This window comes from Hypanus sabinus, chromosome 3 (genome assembly GCF_030144855.1).
Source record: "Hypanus sabinus isolate sHypSab1 chromosome 3, sHypSab1.hap1, whole genome shotgun sequence".
NCBI classification, from domain to species: Eukaryota; Metazoa; Chordata; class Chondrichthyes; order Myliobatiformes; family Dasyatidae; genus Hypanus; species Hypanus sabinus.
Genome location: NC_082708.1, coordinates 87,081,132 through 87,094,145, shown reverse-complemented (window position 1 = coordinate 87,094,145; position 13,014 = coordinate 87,081,132). Strand labels below are relative to the sequence as shown.

The 13,014-nt window shown below is 43.3% G+C and overlaps 1 protein-coding gene across 1 annotated transcript; it reads right to left on the bottom strand.

Moving 5' to 3' along the window:
- Positions 1-1,389: 1,389 nt before the first annotated feature.
- Positions 1,390-6,073, bottom strand: LOC132391494 (uncharacterized). The gene is made up of 2 exons (XM_059964757.1): positions 5,839-6,073; positions 1,390-5,560 (listed from the first exon to the last, which is right to left on the bottom strand). The coding sequence occupies exon 2, from the start codon at positions 5,391-5,393 to the stop codon at positions 2,088-2,090; it is 3,306 nt and encodes a 1,101-aa protein (XP_059820740.1). The 5' UTR covers positions 5,394-5,560; positions 5,839-6,073; the 3' UTR covers positions 1,390-2,087.
- Between the last annotated feature and the right edge of the window lie 6,941 nt (positions 6,074-13,014).

Below are 13,014 nucleotides of genomic sequence, written 5' to 3'. Positions count from 1 at the left end.
CAGTCCTGATGAAGATTCTCTGCTCGAAACATCAGCTGTTTGCTATTTTCCATAGAAACTGCCTAGCCTGCTGAGTTCCTACAGCATTTTGTGTGACTTACTTGGGTTTCCAGCATCTGCGGATTTCCTCGTGTTAGTGGAATTTAAATGCCTGGACACAGAGAGATCTTGGATGTTGCAGCAGATTGAACGAAACGATCCCCCAGTCTACATCTCACCAGTCAGGTGATACTGCACCAGGTGCAATAAATAACATCTATGTACTATTTCACCTGGAAGGACTATTTAGGGCCCATAATAATGGTGAGGAAAGAGATTGAAAGTCAGGTTTAACACTTAGTGTGATTGCAGGATTACGTGCCTGGAGAGGGAATCAGTGGGAAGGAACAAGCGAATCATGGAGAAAGTAATCCCAATGGAAAGTGTTGCATGGAGGGAAGAGAAAGCTGTTCCTGGTGGTGAAATCCCATTGGAGATGGTGAAAGTTGTGGAGAATGATGTGTTGGAGGCATAGGGTGGTGCAATTGCAGTTAAAGATTTTATCCCTGTTCTGTCTTGGGAATGATGGAGTAACGACAGACATATGGGACACAGAAGGCATGTGGTGAGGTTTCCACTGATTGCAGTGAAGGAGAAGACCCTGCTTTCAGAAAAAAATGGAGTGGAAAGCCTCATCATGAGTACAGATGAGGTGGAATTATGGGTGCTGATACAAGTGAATTGTGCACTTGCAAGTGACAGGGTAGGGAGAGGTGTAGTCAAGTTGGAGTTGGTGGGTTTGTAGAAGATGTAGTAAGTAATTTCTCTCTTAAGATGGAGACAGAGAGATCAATAAAGGGAAGAGATGTATTGGACTTGTTCGGAGTGAATTTAAGTGTGGGGTGAAAGTTCACAGTGAAATTGATGGCGTTCATGAGATCTGCATGGGTCCAGTCATCAATGTAGTGAGGAAAAGAGTTAAGGAACAGTGCGAGTATAGGATGGACCTTTACCAATTTGAAATCCATGCCTAGCAAGTTGATGTGAGATGTAACAAAATTTGGAGTCAATTTTAAGTACAATTTGGGCCAGGACAGCTGGTGTAGATTACGGATGTACGTGGTGTCCCGAGGATATTGAAAAGTCAATTGAATTGTTGAAAGCAAACACTAGGAAAATTGCTTAGAAATGGCTCTATCTGGAATGTAGTGGACATCTTGGATGCTCTGACAATAGGGAAAGTAAGTTTAGAAAACAGTGTAGGGTGATGCAATTGGTGGAAATGTACATCATTCACAACCACAGACATTGAGTTGGGGTTCACTTTAAGAGGTGAGTCTGACCTGATGATGAAATTACATAAGGTACTTTTATCGCTGTCACGTTCTCCTTCGGGTGTAACGAAACGCCGAATTTAACGTCCGGATAAACCACAGTTAATAAGAACCAGATCGCAGTAAGATTAACCATTTACTGTTCACTCTTCACATTAACATATGGTGAAAACTGTTGATAAAACAATACAAGATTGATACAGTATTTGTTCCTTCCTTAATATCACATTTCAAGTGTAAATACTTGCAAAGGTGACTATAACTACATTACACTAAGGTGCAGTATACAGGGAGAGTTTACCTGCTCCATTGACTACTTTAAATACACTTCCATGCAAACTATCCGCGACTCTTTAACTAACGAAAGCATAAACATTATCTACCGACGTTACCTCTAACAGGATCACTATTAACATCTTAGTTCAATATATCGATTATCTATTAACTTACAGCGTTGCTCTCACTGTGATTTCTCATGCCTGCAAAACTGCTTGTGCTCAGGTGAGCCTCGTGGAAAGCCCCCACCCTCGCGCTAATTTCAAACCGGTGTTTTCCCACAAGACGCGGCGAAACCGGATGTGACGTCATCGCATGCCGATATATTTTACATGCAATGAATATACTTTAAACACTTCTAATTCTAACTAGAAAATACTATTGAATGAATTACTAAGCGAAAATATTATAAACTAAATAACTGTCGTAAAGACAGCACACTCCCCGCTTGACCTTCGTAAGGTCACAATGAGCAGAGTACAAAACTTAGTCTCTTAATCAGTCATTGGGTAGAAGTAGAATAACTTCTGTAACTGGCCCTTGGTAAATTTTCACATCGCCTTGGTCGGTAGTCTTCAATTCGATCTTCCTGACATGTCCATCCTCGATAGGGAATGTAGCAGTGATTCTGGCCGTTGGCCAGCTGTTGCGAGCGACTTGCTTGTCCCTGAGCAGGACTAAGTCTTCAACTTGAAGATTCCTGCGGGGTTCTGTCCACTTTTGTCTCTGTTGCAACAAAGGTAGATATTTCTGTCTCCAGCGGGACCAGAACTGATTTGCCAGAGCCTGGACTTGTCTCCATTGCTTTGTGTACAAATCCTTGTCTGAAAAGTCTCCTGGTGGCGGAGGTGCTCCTGCCTTCTGCGTAAGGAGCGTTGATGGCGAAAGTATAAAGGGGTTTTCTGGGTCAGAAGACACAGGTAGGAATGATTGTGCGTTTATAATGGCTGTGACCTCTGCCATTAGGGTGCACAGTACCTCGTGGGCCAATCGGGTGTGTTGCTGCATCTCAGGTTTCCTTTTCCGGGTTTTCCGTAAGGACGTGAACCGTTTGACTGCCTGCTCTTTGTTATCTGGTGAGCGCTGGCATGGTTCTCTGATAGGCAATGGGGCAACCCCATTATTTGCTTCATCTCTGAAGACCTTGGTGTCTTTGGTTTTTAAAGAAATGGTATCTTGAGCTGATTGTGCAAGTTTGTTGTCATACTTCGTTAGAGCGAAGACTGACTGGCCCAGCGACTCGTCGCTTGCCTCGCGCTTGTTAACGCCTTGTTGTGCTTCCTTGATGCACGGGACACTCGGGCAGGGTTGAAAGATTGAATGGCGGCCACTCTCTAGCACATTGGTCTTGAGTGTGTTAACCATCGGTTTGTGTACGTCACCGAGACACACCTCTCCTATCACCACCCAGCCCAGATCCAGACGTTGCGCGAAGGGGGCGTTGAGTGGTCCATTGATCTGCTGCCTAACCTTGTGTACCTGGATAACATCTCTTCCTAATAGCAGGAGTATTTCCGCTTTCGGATCCAGCTCTGGGATGTGTTTGGCGATGTGGTGGAGATGCGGCTGGTGTAGCACCGCACTTGGTGTCGGGATCCCAGCGCGGTTATTCATGATTTCATTGCACTCTAAGAGCGGAGGGAGACAGATGACGACTTTACCATCCAGGGACTCGATCTGGATGCCTTCTGCCTTCCTTCCTTGGGTTTCCATGTTGCCTGAGCAAGTTTTGAGGTAGTATGGGAACCGCTCACTCTCAATGTTGAACAATTTAAAGAACTCTGGACTGACTAGTGAACGATTGCTCTGATCGTCCAGAATCACATAGGCTTTGATGGCCTTGTCTTTGGCTCCTTTAGGGTACACCTTAGTGAGGCAGATCTTGGAGCAAGAACGACTTGACTGAGCTTGACCGCAAACTTCTGTACAGTTCGTGCTGACAGCTATTGACCTAGAGTGAGCCTCTCCCTCCCCGCCGTCCTGTTGTGGGGGTGAAGGAGCACTCTCGGTTTGCGGTGACAGGTCGGGATGCATGGCCTCGACGTGATCTGGGCTGTCACATTCCTGACACTTCACGGCGATCGTACACTCTCTGGCGAGGTGAGAGGTTGAGGAACAGCATCTAAAACATATTCTTTTCTCCTTGAGAAGAGCCGTCCTCTCTTCAAGAGGTTTTTCCCTAAACATTCTGCATGCTTTCAGGGGGTGAGGTTTGTTATGCAATGGACAATACTTGCCAGGGTCGTTGTTAGTCGTAAGGGCTTCGGTCTTGAGCACTGACACGGGTTTATCAATGTTGAAAACATTCGAAACGGATCTGCCTGGCTTGGTGTAAATCGAACTGCTTCCTGGACCTACAAGGCTAGGGTCGTTTCGCCTCTTCGCCTCCTTGCACACAAACCTAGTGAGGAGCTCAAAGGGAGGAAATCGACCATCGTGGTCTTCCTTGTACTCTGAGGCAACAGTCAGCCACTTGTCCTGCAGCCCAAATGGAAGTTTGTCCACAATTGGTCTAATCCCGGATGGAGTATCTAGGAATACTAAACCAGCTGAATAGCCATCTTCTTTGGCGCCTTGGATCTCCATGAGTAAATCTCCGAATTCTCTTAACTTAAAGTGATCTTTGGCTGACACCTTAGGAAAGTTTTCCAGACGTCGATATAGCGCCCCTTCAATAATGTCGGGGGACCCATATCTCTCCCAAAGTCTCTCCCACGCTTCGCTTAAGGCTAGCTCAGGTTTGTTGATGTACACTGAACGCATGCGTCTCACCTGGTCGCGTGATTCTTTCCCCAGCCATTTCGCCATAAGGTCCAACCTTTGGGTTGCACTGAGCTGGACCCCGTCAATCACGTTGGTGAATGTGGAGAGCCAAGCACGGTAATTTTCGGGTTTATCGTCAAACTGGTACAGTCCCGAAGTGACGAGATCCCGTCGTGCTAAATACTGCAGCGTGGGATCGGCTGCAAGCGGCATGCGGGCTGGAGAAGTACGTTGGCGCCCATATGACTGAGAACGCACGTTTCTCATGGAATTTGCCATCCTGGATTCAACCTCCGCGTCTCTTCGCATCGAACTTTGTAACTTTGGTGTCAAAGTATATCGGTTGTCAGCTCTTTCATTCTTGACTTCATCGCGGGGCCGCGAGGGTAAATTCTCTTCCTCGTAGCTGGGGAAGTTATCGAATAGGTATGGAGAGGGGAGACGAGCCTGCCTGTCTGCTTGATATTGTACATAGTCGCTCGTGCGTTCCAGTCTGGTCCTTTCCAAAGCAGAGCTTGTTTCGGTCAGATCACGCGACCCTTCAGCTTCTTCTATGTACTCTGCTTCCACCCTGGCAGCTTCTCCTTCTCCTTCTAGCTGCAGCACATGCAACTCTGTCGATATTTTTGTCATTTCCAACTGGGTTTCGGCTTCTCTGGCGGCCCTTTCTTTCTGGATTTCGGCTTCTCTGGCAGCCTCTCCTTTTTGTCTGGCGGCCCTTTCTTTCTGGATTTCGGCTTCTCTGGCAGCCTCTTCTTTCTGGATTTCGGCTTCTCTGGTGGCCAGTTTCATTTTCAAAACTGCTTCTTGTTTGGCGTAATGCAGTCGCACCTTGGCGGCTTCTGCCTTGGCTCTTGCCTGTGCGGACTTACTTGATGTCGTTCTACTGCCCTTGTCGCTGGGCGCCATCGACTTGATCCCGGATCGAGCTGACATTGCAGCACTTGGAACACCTGATAACGCCCGGGTGGGCTTACTTGATGTCGGTTTACTGCCCTTGTCGCTGGGCGGCGTCGACTTGATGCTGGATTGAGCTGACATTGCAGCATTTGAAACACCTGATAATGCCGCTTTTTCACTGTCACGTTCTCCTTCGGGTGTAACGAAACGCCGAATTTAACGTCCGGATAAACCACAGTTAATAAGAACCAGATCGCAGTAAGATTAACCATTTACTGTTCACTCTTCACATTAACATATGGTGAAAACTGTTGATAAAACAATACAAGATTGATACAGTATTTGTTCCTTCCTTAATATCACATTTCAAGTGTAAATACTTGCAAAGGTGACTATAACTACATTACACTAAGGTGCAGTATACAGGGAGAGTTTACCTGCTCCATTGACTACTTTAAATACACTTCCATGCAAACTATCCGCGACTCTTTAACTAACGAAAGCATAAACATTATCTACCGACGTTACCTCTAACAGGATCACTATTAACATCTTAGTTCAATATATCGATTATCTATTAACTTACAGCGTTGCTCTCACTGTGATTTCTCATGCCTGCAAAACTGCTTGTGCTCAGGTGAGCCTCGTGGAAAGCCCCCACCCTCGCGCTAATTTCAAACCGGTGTTTTCCCACAAGACGCGGCGAAACCGGATGTGACGTCATCGCATGCCGATATATTTTACATGCAATGAATATACTTTAAACACTTCTAATTCTAACTAGAAAATACTATTGAATGAATTACTAAGCGAAAATATTATAAACTAAATAACTGTCGTAAAGACAGCACAATCGCATTTTGAGTTTAGTGTTTGAATACAATAAATGAGTTGTTATGGGTTTTTTTTAATCATAAACCACATTTTCTGTTTTCATTTGTGGTACTTTGGTGACCCTGATACTTTAGGATGATTCCAGAGTTATTGAACATATCAACCAATACAGTCACTTTGAAACTACTGGAGTTTTGAGAACAAAATGTCATTGCTTGGTTTGTACAAGCCAAGGTTCATTTCACGCAGCAAGAAATCACCGCCGACAACACCAAATATATATCTTTGTGGTAGCATCGCCCAGCTATTCCAAGGCTGCGAGACTAGTGAGTCTACTAGAACACCAGCCTGAACGTGATAAATACCAATTGCTGGAAACTCTCCTTTTACAGATGAGTCTGAGCATGGTATACAGTTCCTCTCCTTGCCCAGCCTCAGTGATGCTAAGCCATTGAAGCTAAAAACATGCTGCTTAAAAAAAAAACTCCTCTTGTAGCAAATACCTGATTAAGTTTGTATTGCCCTCAGTAAAATACCCATGAAGGACTATAGGGAGCTTACTAAAGTAGCTGATTGTTCACACTCAGCCAGGCAGCAGTGCGTAATTCCCCACCCTTTCCCTATCTCAATAAACCTGGTCAGCAAGGCCCCCAACATAAAGACGCTCACAGCTGCGAAACAGATGACCTTGGGCCTATGTTTTTACCGTGCTCACTTGGGTAGGAACGTGAGGATGTGCCGACTGCCTTCCAGCTTTGACAGTGTCAGCATGCCTAGACATCAAAGATCTGTGAACACCGTGGGTTCCAGCGGCCAGGATAGTCTCGGATCCCCTTTCAGGAAACATATGTGACATGAGTGCTCAAATGAGTGTGCTGCCAGCAATGCCTATCAATGAGAAGGCAAAGACGAATAAATCTCACTCCAGGGAAACAACGGCAGCAGGATCCAAACTTACAGGACACAAAAGGTGACACTTTGCTTCAGTAGACAATGTTACACATGGGACTTTGTCCTGTCTAAATTGGCTAGACATCTGCTCAGTGGAGTTTTCCTGTGTGTCAATGGCTCATCTTAAAAGGCATGTCATTAGTCAGTCTTAAGAACTGCTGGCTTGTAGATGTCAAGGAATTTGTGGCATAACCCTGCTCCCCCAGTAAGTTCCCCAGAATGACTCTGTCAAGCGCATACACCGCAGCATATGAGTTTGCTCGATTGCTGGGTGAATTCCCAAACCTCAGCAAGCACACATTACAGTCACAAAACATAGGGTTGAGCACCACATTTCTACATCTGACCCACCAGTCCATGCACATGCACATTGACTGGACTCAGTAAAGCTGGCAACCGCAAAGTTTGACTTTGCCAACATGGGAAGTCTTGGAATTCTACGCTGGTCTTATAGACCCTGAGCATTACTCCTCCATATGGTTCCTAGGTCGAGTGGTGGTTACCAAAGCCCTAACGAGGCCATCATCATTACCTGGTCCCACACATTCAAGATTTTTATGGCACCTTTAGTTAGAAAGTTAATTTTTTCTAAAGTCGATCAAGTTAGAGACTTCCTGTGTGCTTGGAAGACATTCCCAAAATGGCTGTGATAGTCCTGTTTGTCCTCTTTGAGGTTGCAGTTGTTGATATTAAGTTCAGGCAAGCTGGGGTTTCTCCCTTGTGTGAGGTCTTACCCCATCGTGCCTGCAGACTGGTGGCTGATTGTTTTGACTCCATACATGGCATCTCACATCCGGGATGGAAGGCCTCACAGACACTAGTTGCATTAAAGTTTGTGCGGCATGGCCTTAGAAAGGGCATACGTAACTGGGCAGCAGCCTGGGGTGGAGTGCCAGTGGGCAAAAATTAACCATCCTGTTCAGGCACTATTGGCACCATTTGAGACCTCTGAACAATGGTTTGACCATGTCAATACAGACCTTGTTGATCCCCTTCCCCCTTACTTTGGTAGACTGTACCACCAGGTGGCCAAATTCCATCCCTCTAGCACCAACAATGGCTACAGATGTGGCTCAAGCACCTTCATTCATCAGCACCTGGAGTGCTTGGTTTGTCACACCATCTGATATTTCCGTTGACTCGGTCCCCAGTTCAGAACAGATCACTGGGCTACAATGACCCAGAACCACAGCATTAGGCTACATTACACCACAGCATATCACCCGCAGTCTTATGACCAATGCGAGCAATTTCACCACTCCTTAAATGCTGCTCTGAGGGTTTCCTTGATGGTAAATATTTCCTTGGGTCCTGCAGGGACTCAGAATAGCTACAAAAGAGGACCTGCATCATCCTTGGCGGAGTTGGTATACAAGTAGCAGTTATGAGTGACAGGTGATTTCATTCCACGACTGCCTGGTCGGCCTCTCATCCGTGTTTCACCCTCTTCAGTAAATTCAGTTCCTCTTCACCTATTCCTACCTCCCATCATGCACAGCATACTTGGGTTCCTGTTGACCTCACTTGTTTTTGGCCACCATTATGCAGACCAACATCCCCTTAGGCTCCATTATAATGGCCAGACCCATGTTTTGGAACAGAGCGAAAAGATTTTTATCATAAATAAGAGCAGTAAGCCTGCATGTATTTCAGTAAATCTCCTTAAACTGGTCTACCAAGATGTTGAGGATTTTGCTACCCTGCCCCTGTTGTCATGATGTGACCATGTGTGTAACAACATACCTCTGGATGAGCCAGAGGCCTTTGCTGTACCTCCGCACATGGAATACAGGACCTGAGCCGGCCAGTTCATCTGAACTCCAGACAGGCTCAAAATCCAGTTTCAGTGAATTTTGGGCTGGGGGTGGGGGTGCCCGGTTAGGGTAATGTAATTGGTGAAACATACATAATTCACAACAACCAACATTGAGTTGGGGTTCACTTTAAGAGGCTGATCTGATATGATAACATAATTATGTAAAGTACTTTTACTGTGCTCTGTATTCAGTGTTTGAGTACAATAAATAAGTTGTTACAGCTTTTCTGAAGCAGAAAACCTCTCACGTTGATTTTATTTGCAAAAGCTTACAATAGAACATAGACCAGTACAGCACAGCATGAACTCTCCATCCCACTATGATGTGCCAACTATATAAACCTACTCCATGATCATTGTAATCCTTCCCACCTCCACAGCCTGTAACTCTCCATTTCTTACATCCATGTGCCTTACAAAGAGTTTTTTTAAATGTCCCTCATGTATCAGCGTCTAACACCACCATTGACAATGTGTTCCAAAACCCACCTCTCCGTGTAAAAAAACTACCTCTTCTGGCATCTCCCTTAAATTTTACTCTATCTTAAATGTATCCTCTCAAGCTGATCTAGAAAAAGGCTCTGGCTGTTTCCAGTATCTATACCTCTTGTAATCTAATACACCTCTGTCAAATGGCCTCTCTTCCTTCTCTATTCCAAAAAGAAATGCCCTAGCTTGCTTAATCTTTCCTTGTGCTCTCTATTCCAGGTATCATAGTAAATCTCCACTGAACCCTTGCTAAAACTTCCAAATATTTTCCATAATGAGGTGACCAGAACTGAATATTCCAAGTGTGGTCTAACCAGTGTTTTATAGAGCTGCCAATTTGCCCATTGGCTCTAGAACACAGTCCTCTAACAAATAAAAGCCAACACACCATATCAACGTATGGCAAGGGATCTACAGTAAGCACTTGTTTCACAAGATCCCTCTGTTCCTCCAGAATTCTGCTACTAACCTTATACTCTGACTTCTCTCCATTGATAATGACCACAGTCACAAGTCACCAACCAGGGAGAATTTAATTCATTTACTACAATCCTCTGCTTTCTATGGGTCAGCCACTTCTGAACCCATTTTAGCATCTATAACAAATGACAAGACAAGCCCCAGTCCTCCCTCTAAGGTTTACTTTGGTGTGTGTGGCCCACAATGTTCATTAGCTTCCAAAGTGCACAAAATCCTTTGCACAAGTGACACCAAACATGTACATGACTTTGATGACACTGCAGGTGCTTAGTAGTCTCTATGTACATGTATGTTATTGGTGCTTAATAGGTGCAAGGATCAAATAAAACACATAAAACTGGATACTGAGCTACAGAAAATGGTTTGGGCAGATGATTGAATATACAGGGAACTGAGAGAGCATTTGAAAATGTCAGAGAAATAGAAATTATTAAGGGCAGCATTTGAATGCTAAGGAGATGATCTAAGAGCTGAAGGTCAAGGGAGAAGTTATTAAAATTGAGGATGTGGGCTTCCATTCTGCTGTAAACACTCTGTCACTGAGCTTCATTACTTTCATGTGTATATCCAGGGCTGTGCACTGCAATTTGAATCTGTCAGTCTTCGAAGGGGAGCACTTACATGCTTTTAATGATATGTAGCCAATATGTTCACAAGCATTTATAACCTTAGGTATTTTAGAGATGGTGATTGAGAGACCCCATGCTGCGACTGGTTTTCATTCTCATGTGTATATATTGCAATTGCTTTCTTTCCAAGTTCATCACTATAGGTGGATCATTTGCATAAAGTTTCATATTACTCCCGTTAACTTCCCCAAAGTTCCTTGCAAATAATTATAAATCAATTTATGAAATAAATCCATTTTAATAATGATCATTATTTTAAGATCTATTGTGATTTTTCGAGATAATAGTAGAAAACAAATAGGCAAAGCTATTAATAGCTTCCATGAACTCACCCTGGTGTAGGTGAAGCAAGATGTGTAATTTTTTTTTGGGTGACATGAATCACTTATTTTCAGCTTTGCATAAAGTGAGGATTTCCTTCAAAGAATTGGCAATGATAGTCAAACACTAATTTAAAGAGGTGTTAGTTTATTTTAGTTCTTTTCTGACGGCTGTTTTTTCCATAATTTGTTTATATAAGAAACACTGAAGGATTGGTAGCATAGGTCATAGTTTGGAAATGTCCAACATGTTAATACCACCTGTGTGCCAGTAGGTCACTTCAATTTACAACTGAATATCTTTCATATAACTAGAAAAAGAAAGTAAATAATCTAAGTTATTGAAAGACTAAATTTTGGTGGACGATTCTCCCCAGAGTTGGAGCAATAATGGAAGATGCAAAGGAGACGGATACTGGGAAGAAAGGTTAGCTCAAATTCTCTTAAAAAGAGGATGTACAATGGCACAGAAAAAGGTTCAACGTTCACATTAATTCCTGAGACAATTAATAAGTTGTTAGTCTGTTAATTTCAATTAACTCTTTGCATGCCATTTTCATTGGAGGATCAAACTGGTATAAATATTCACCACCTTGCTTTGACTTCTCATCTTTTTGCTCAGTCCTGATGAAGGGTCTCAGCCATAAATGTCAACTCTTTACACCTCTCCATAGATCCTGCCTGGCCTGCTGAGTTCCTCCAGCATTTTGTGTATGTTACTTTGAATTTACAGCATCTGAAGATTTTCTCATAAGTATTGAAGTACAAGTTTCATAATTGGTTACCACGTGGAAGAGTGGTTTAAGCTTGCTCCTACTATTTAGCATTGCTAACATGATGAGACAGTGCCCCTACTCCATTAGTCAGGTTTGACCATGGATGTTGCGTCCCTGCTGTCTAGATACATAAGTCTGTGCAGTACAATATGGAGAGCAAGCTCCCCCTCTCCATGCATTTAATAGACCCAAAGCAACCGTTTGGCACCAGCAGCTTCGCATGAGTTGGCAGTCATCATTGATCTCAAAGTAGGACTGCTGCAGGGACTCCGGCTCTGGATTTTTCCCTTGAGGTTTACTCATGAAGCCTTCTCCATGAGTGGGTATAGCTGCAAAGTAGTGGAGGTTTAAGGTCAAAGTTTTCCTTCTCCTAGATGAGCTGCCAACCACAGCTGATGAGCCCCATCTGCCCGGAGTGACTGGTTGGTTTAAGGTGCTAGAAACCTGCCTTTGCCCCTTCTGCTGTCAGTAGAAACAAACTGTCAGGCTTAGTAGCTAAGCCACATGTAAAGGCCAGGAGCTGGACTTGTCTGTCAGAGGCTATTTAAGTCTCACGCCATTGGAAGCATTTAATACACAGTGGGAGCTTATCCCCATTACCACCCTCGGCTATAACAACCTTAAGGAAACAATGTGCCCTGTAACTGGATAAGATAAACACAATAAAGGTAAGTGAATTAAAAGATGTATCCATAGGAAAATTGCTATCCCTATTTTATTATTCCAGGATGTAATAAAAAGACACCAGAGTATGAAATTATTTATTTATTTTGAGATACAGCATGGTAACAGGCCACTCTAGCCCAATGAACACAAAAAATATTACCGGCTGATTGGATTCATTTCAGTGTTAGTTGCAATATTGTCCTTCAAAGAGTCAGCATAAGGTTTATATCTAGTTGGCTGTCACAGCACATGGTGTAATTCCATCCAGTTGGCATAACACTAACCAAGGCTCACAGATCAACAACTTTTTAATCTTCTTTAAAACATTTATTAAAACTAAATAAACATAAACATAATAATAATAACAAACTAAAAATAACATTGTATGAACGATTACAAGAAAGTAAAAGATAACATGATATAAACCACAGGAAATTTTCCTGCATTAATATAACTTTTATACTCTAACCCTTACAAGATTGTAGATCTTAACTGTAGATATAGTTTCAATTTTCTCTAACTTTGATTCTGTATACTGTACGTTCAAGGGATCACTCAGAAGATCGGAAATAAAACTGTAGGTGTTGGAAAACTAAAATTATAATTTCAATGCTGAAAGTACTCATCAGATTAGCTCACATTTGTGTGAAAAAATTAACATTTCAGGCCAAAGATATTTTTTCAGAAGTGAGGAGAAGACAAAAGGACATCATTAATCTGCATGGAGAGTGAGGAAGAGGGGATATCTCTAATCTCATCCTCCACACTCCATACCGTTAAGGTAGTACTGAGATGCAAGTT

What these genes read in the sequence shown, in the direction of transcription:
- LOC132391494 (XM_059964757.1), bottom strand. Translation starts at nt 5,393, where the DNA reads ATGTCAGCTCAATCCAGCATCAAGTCGACGCCGCCCAGCGACAAGGGC.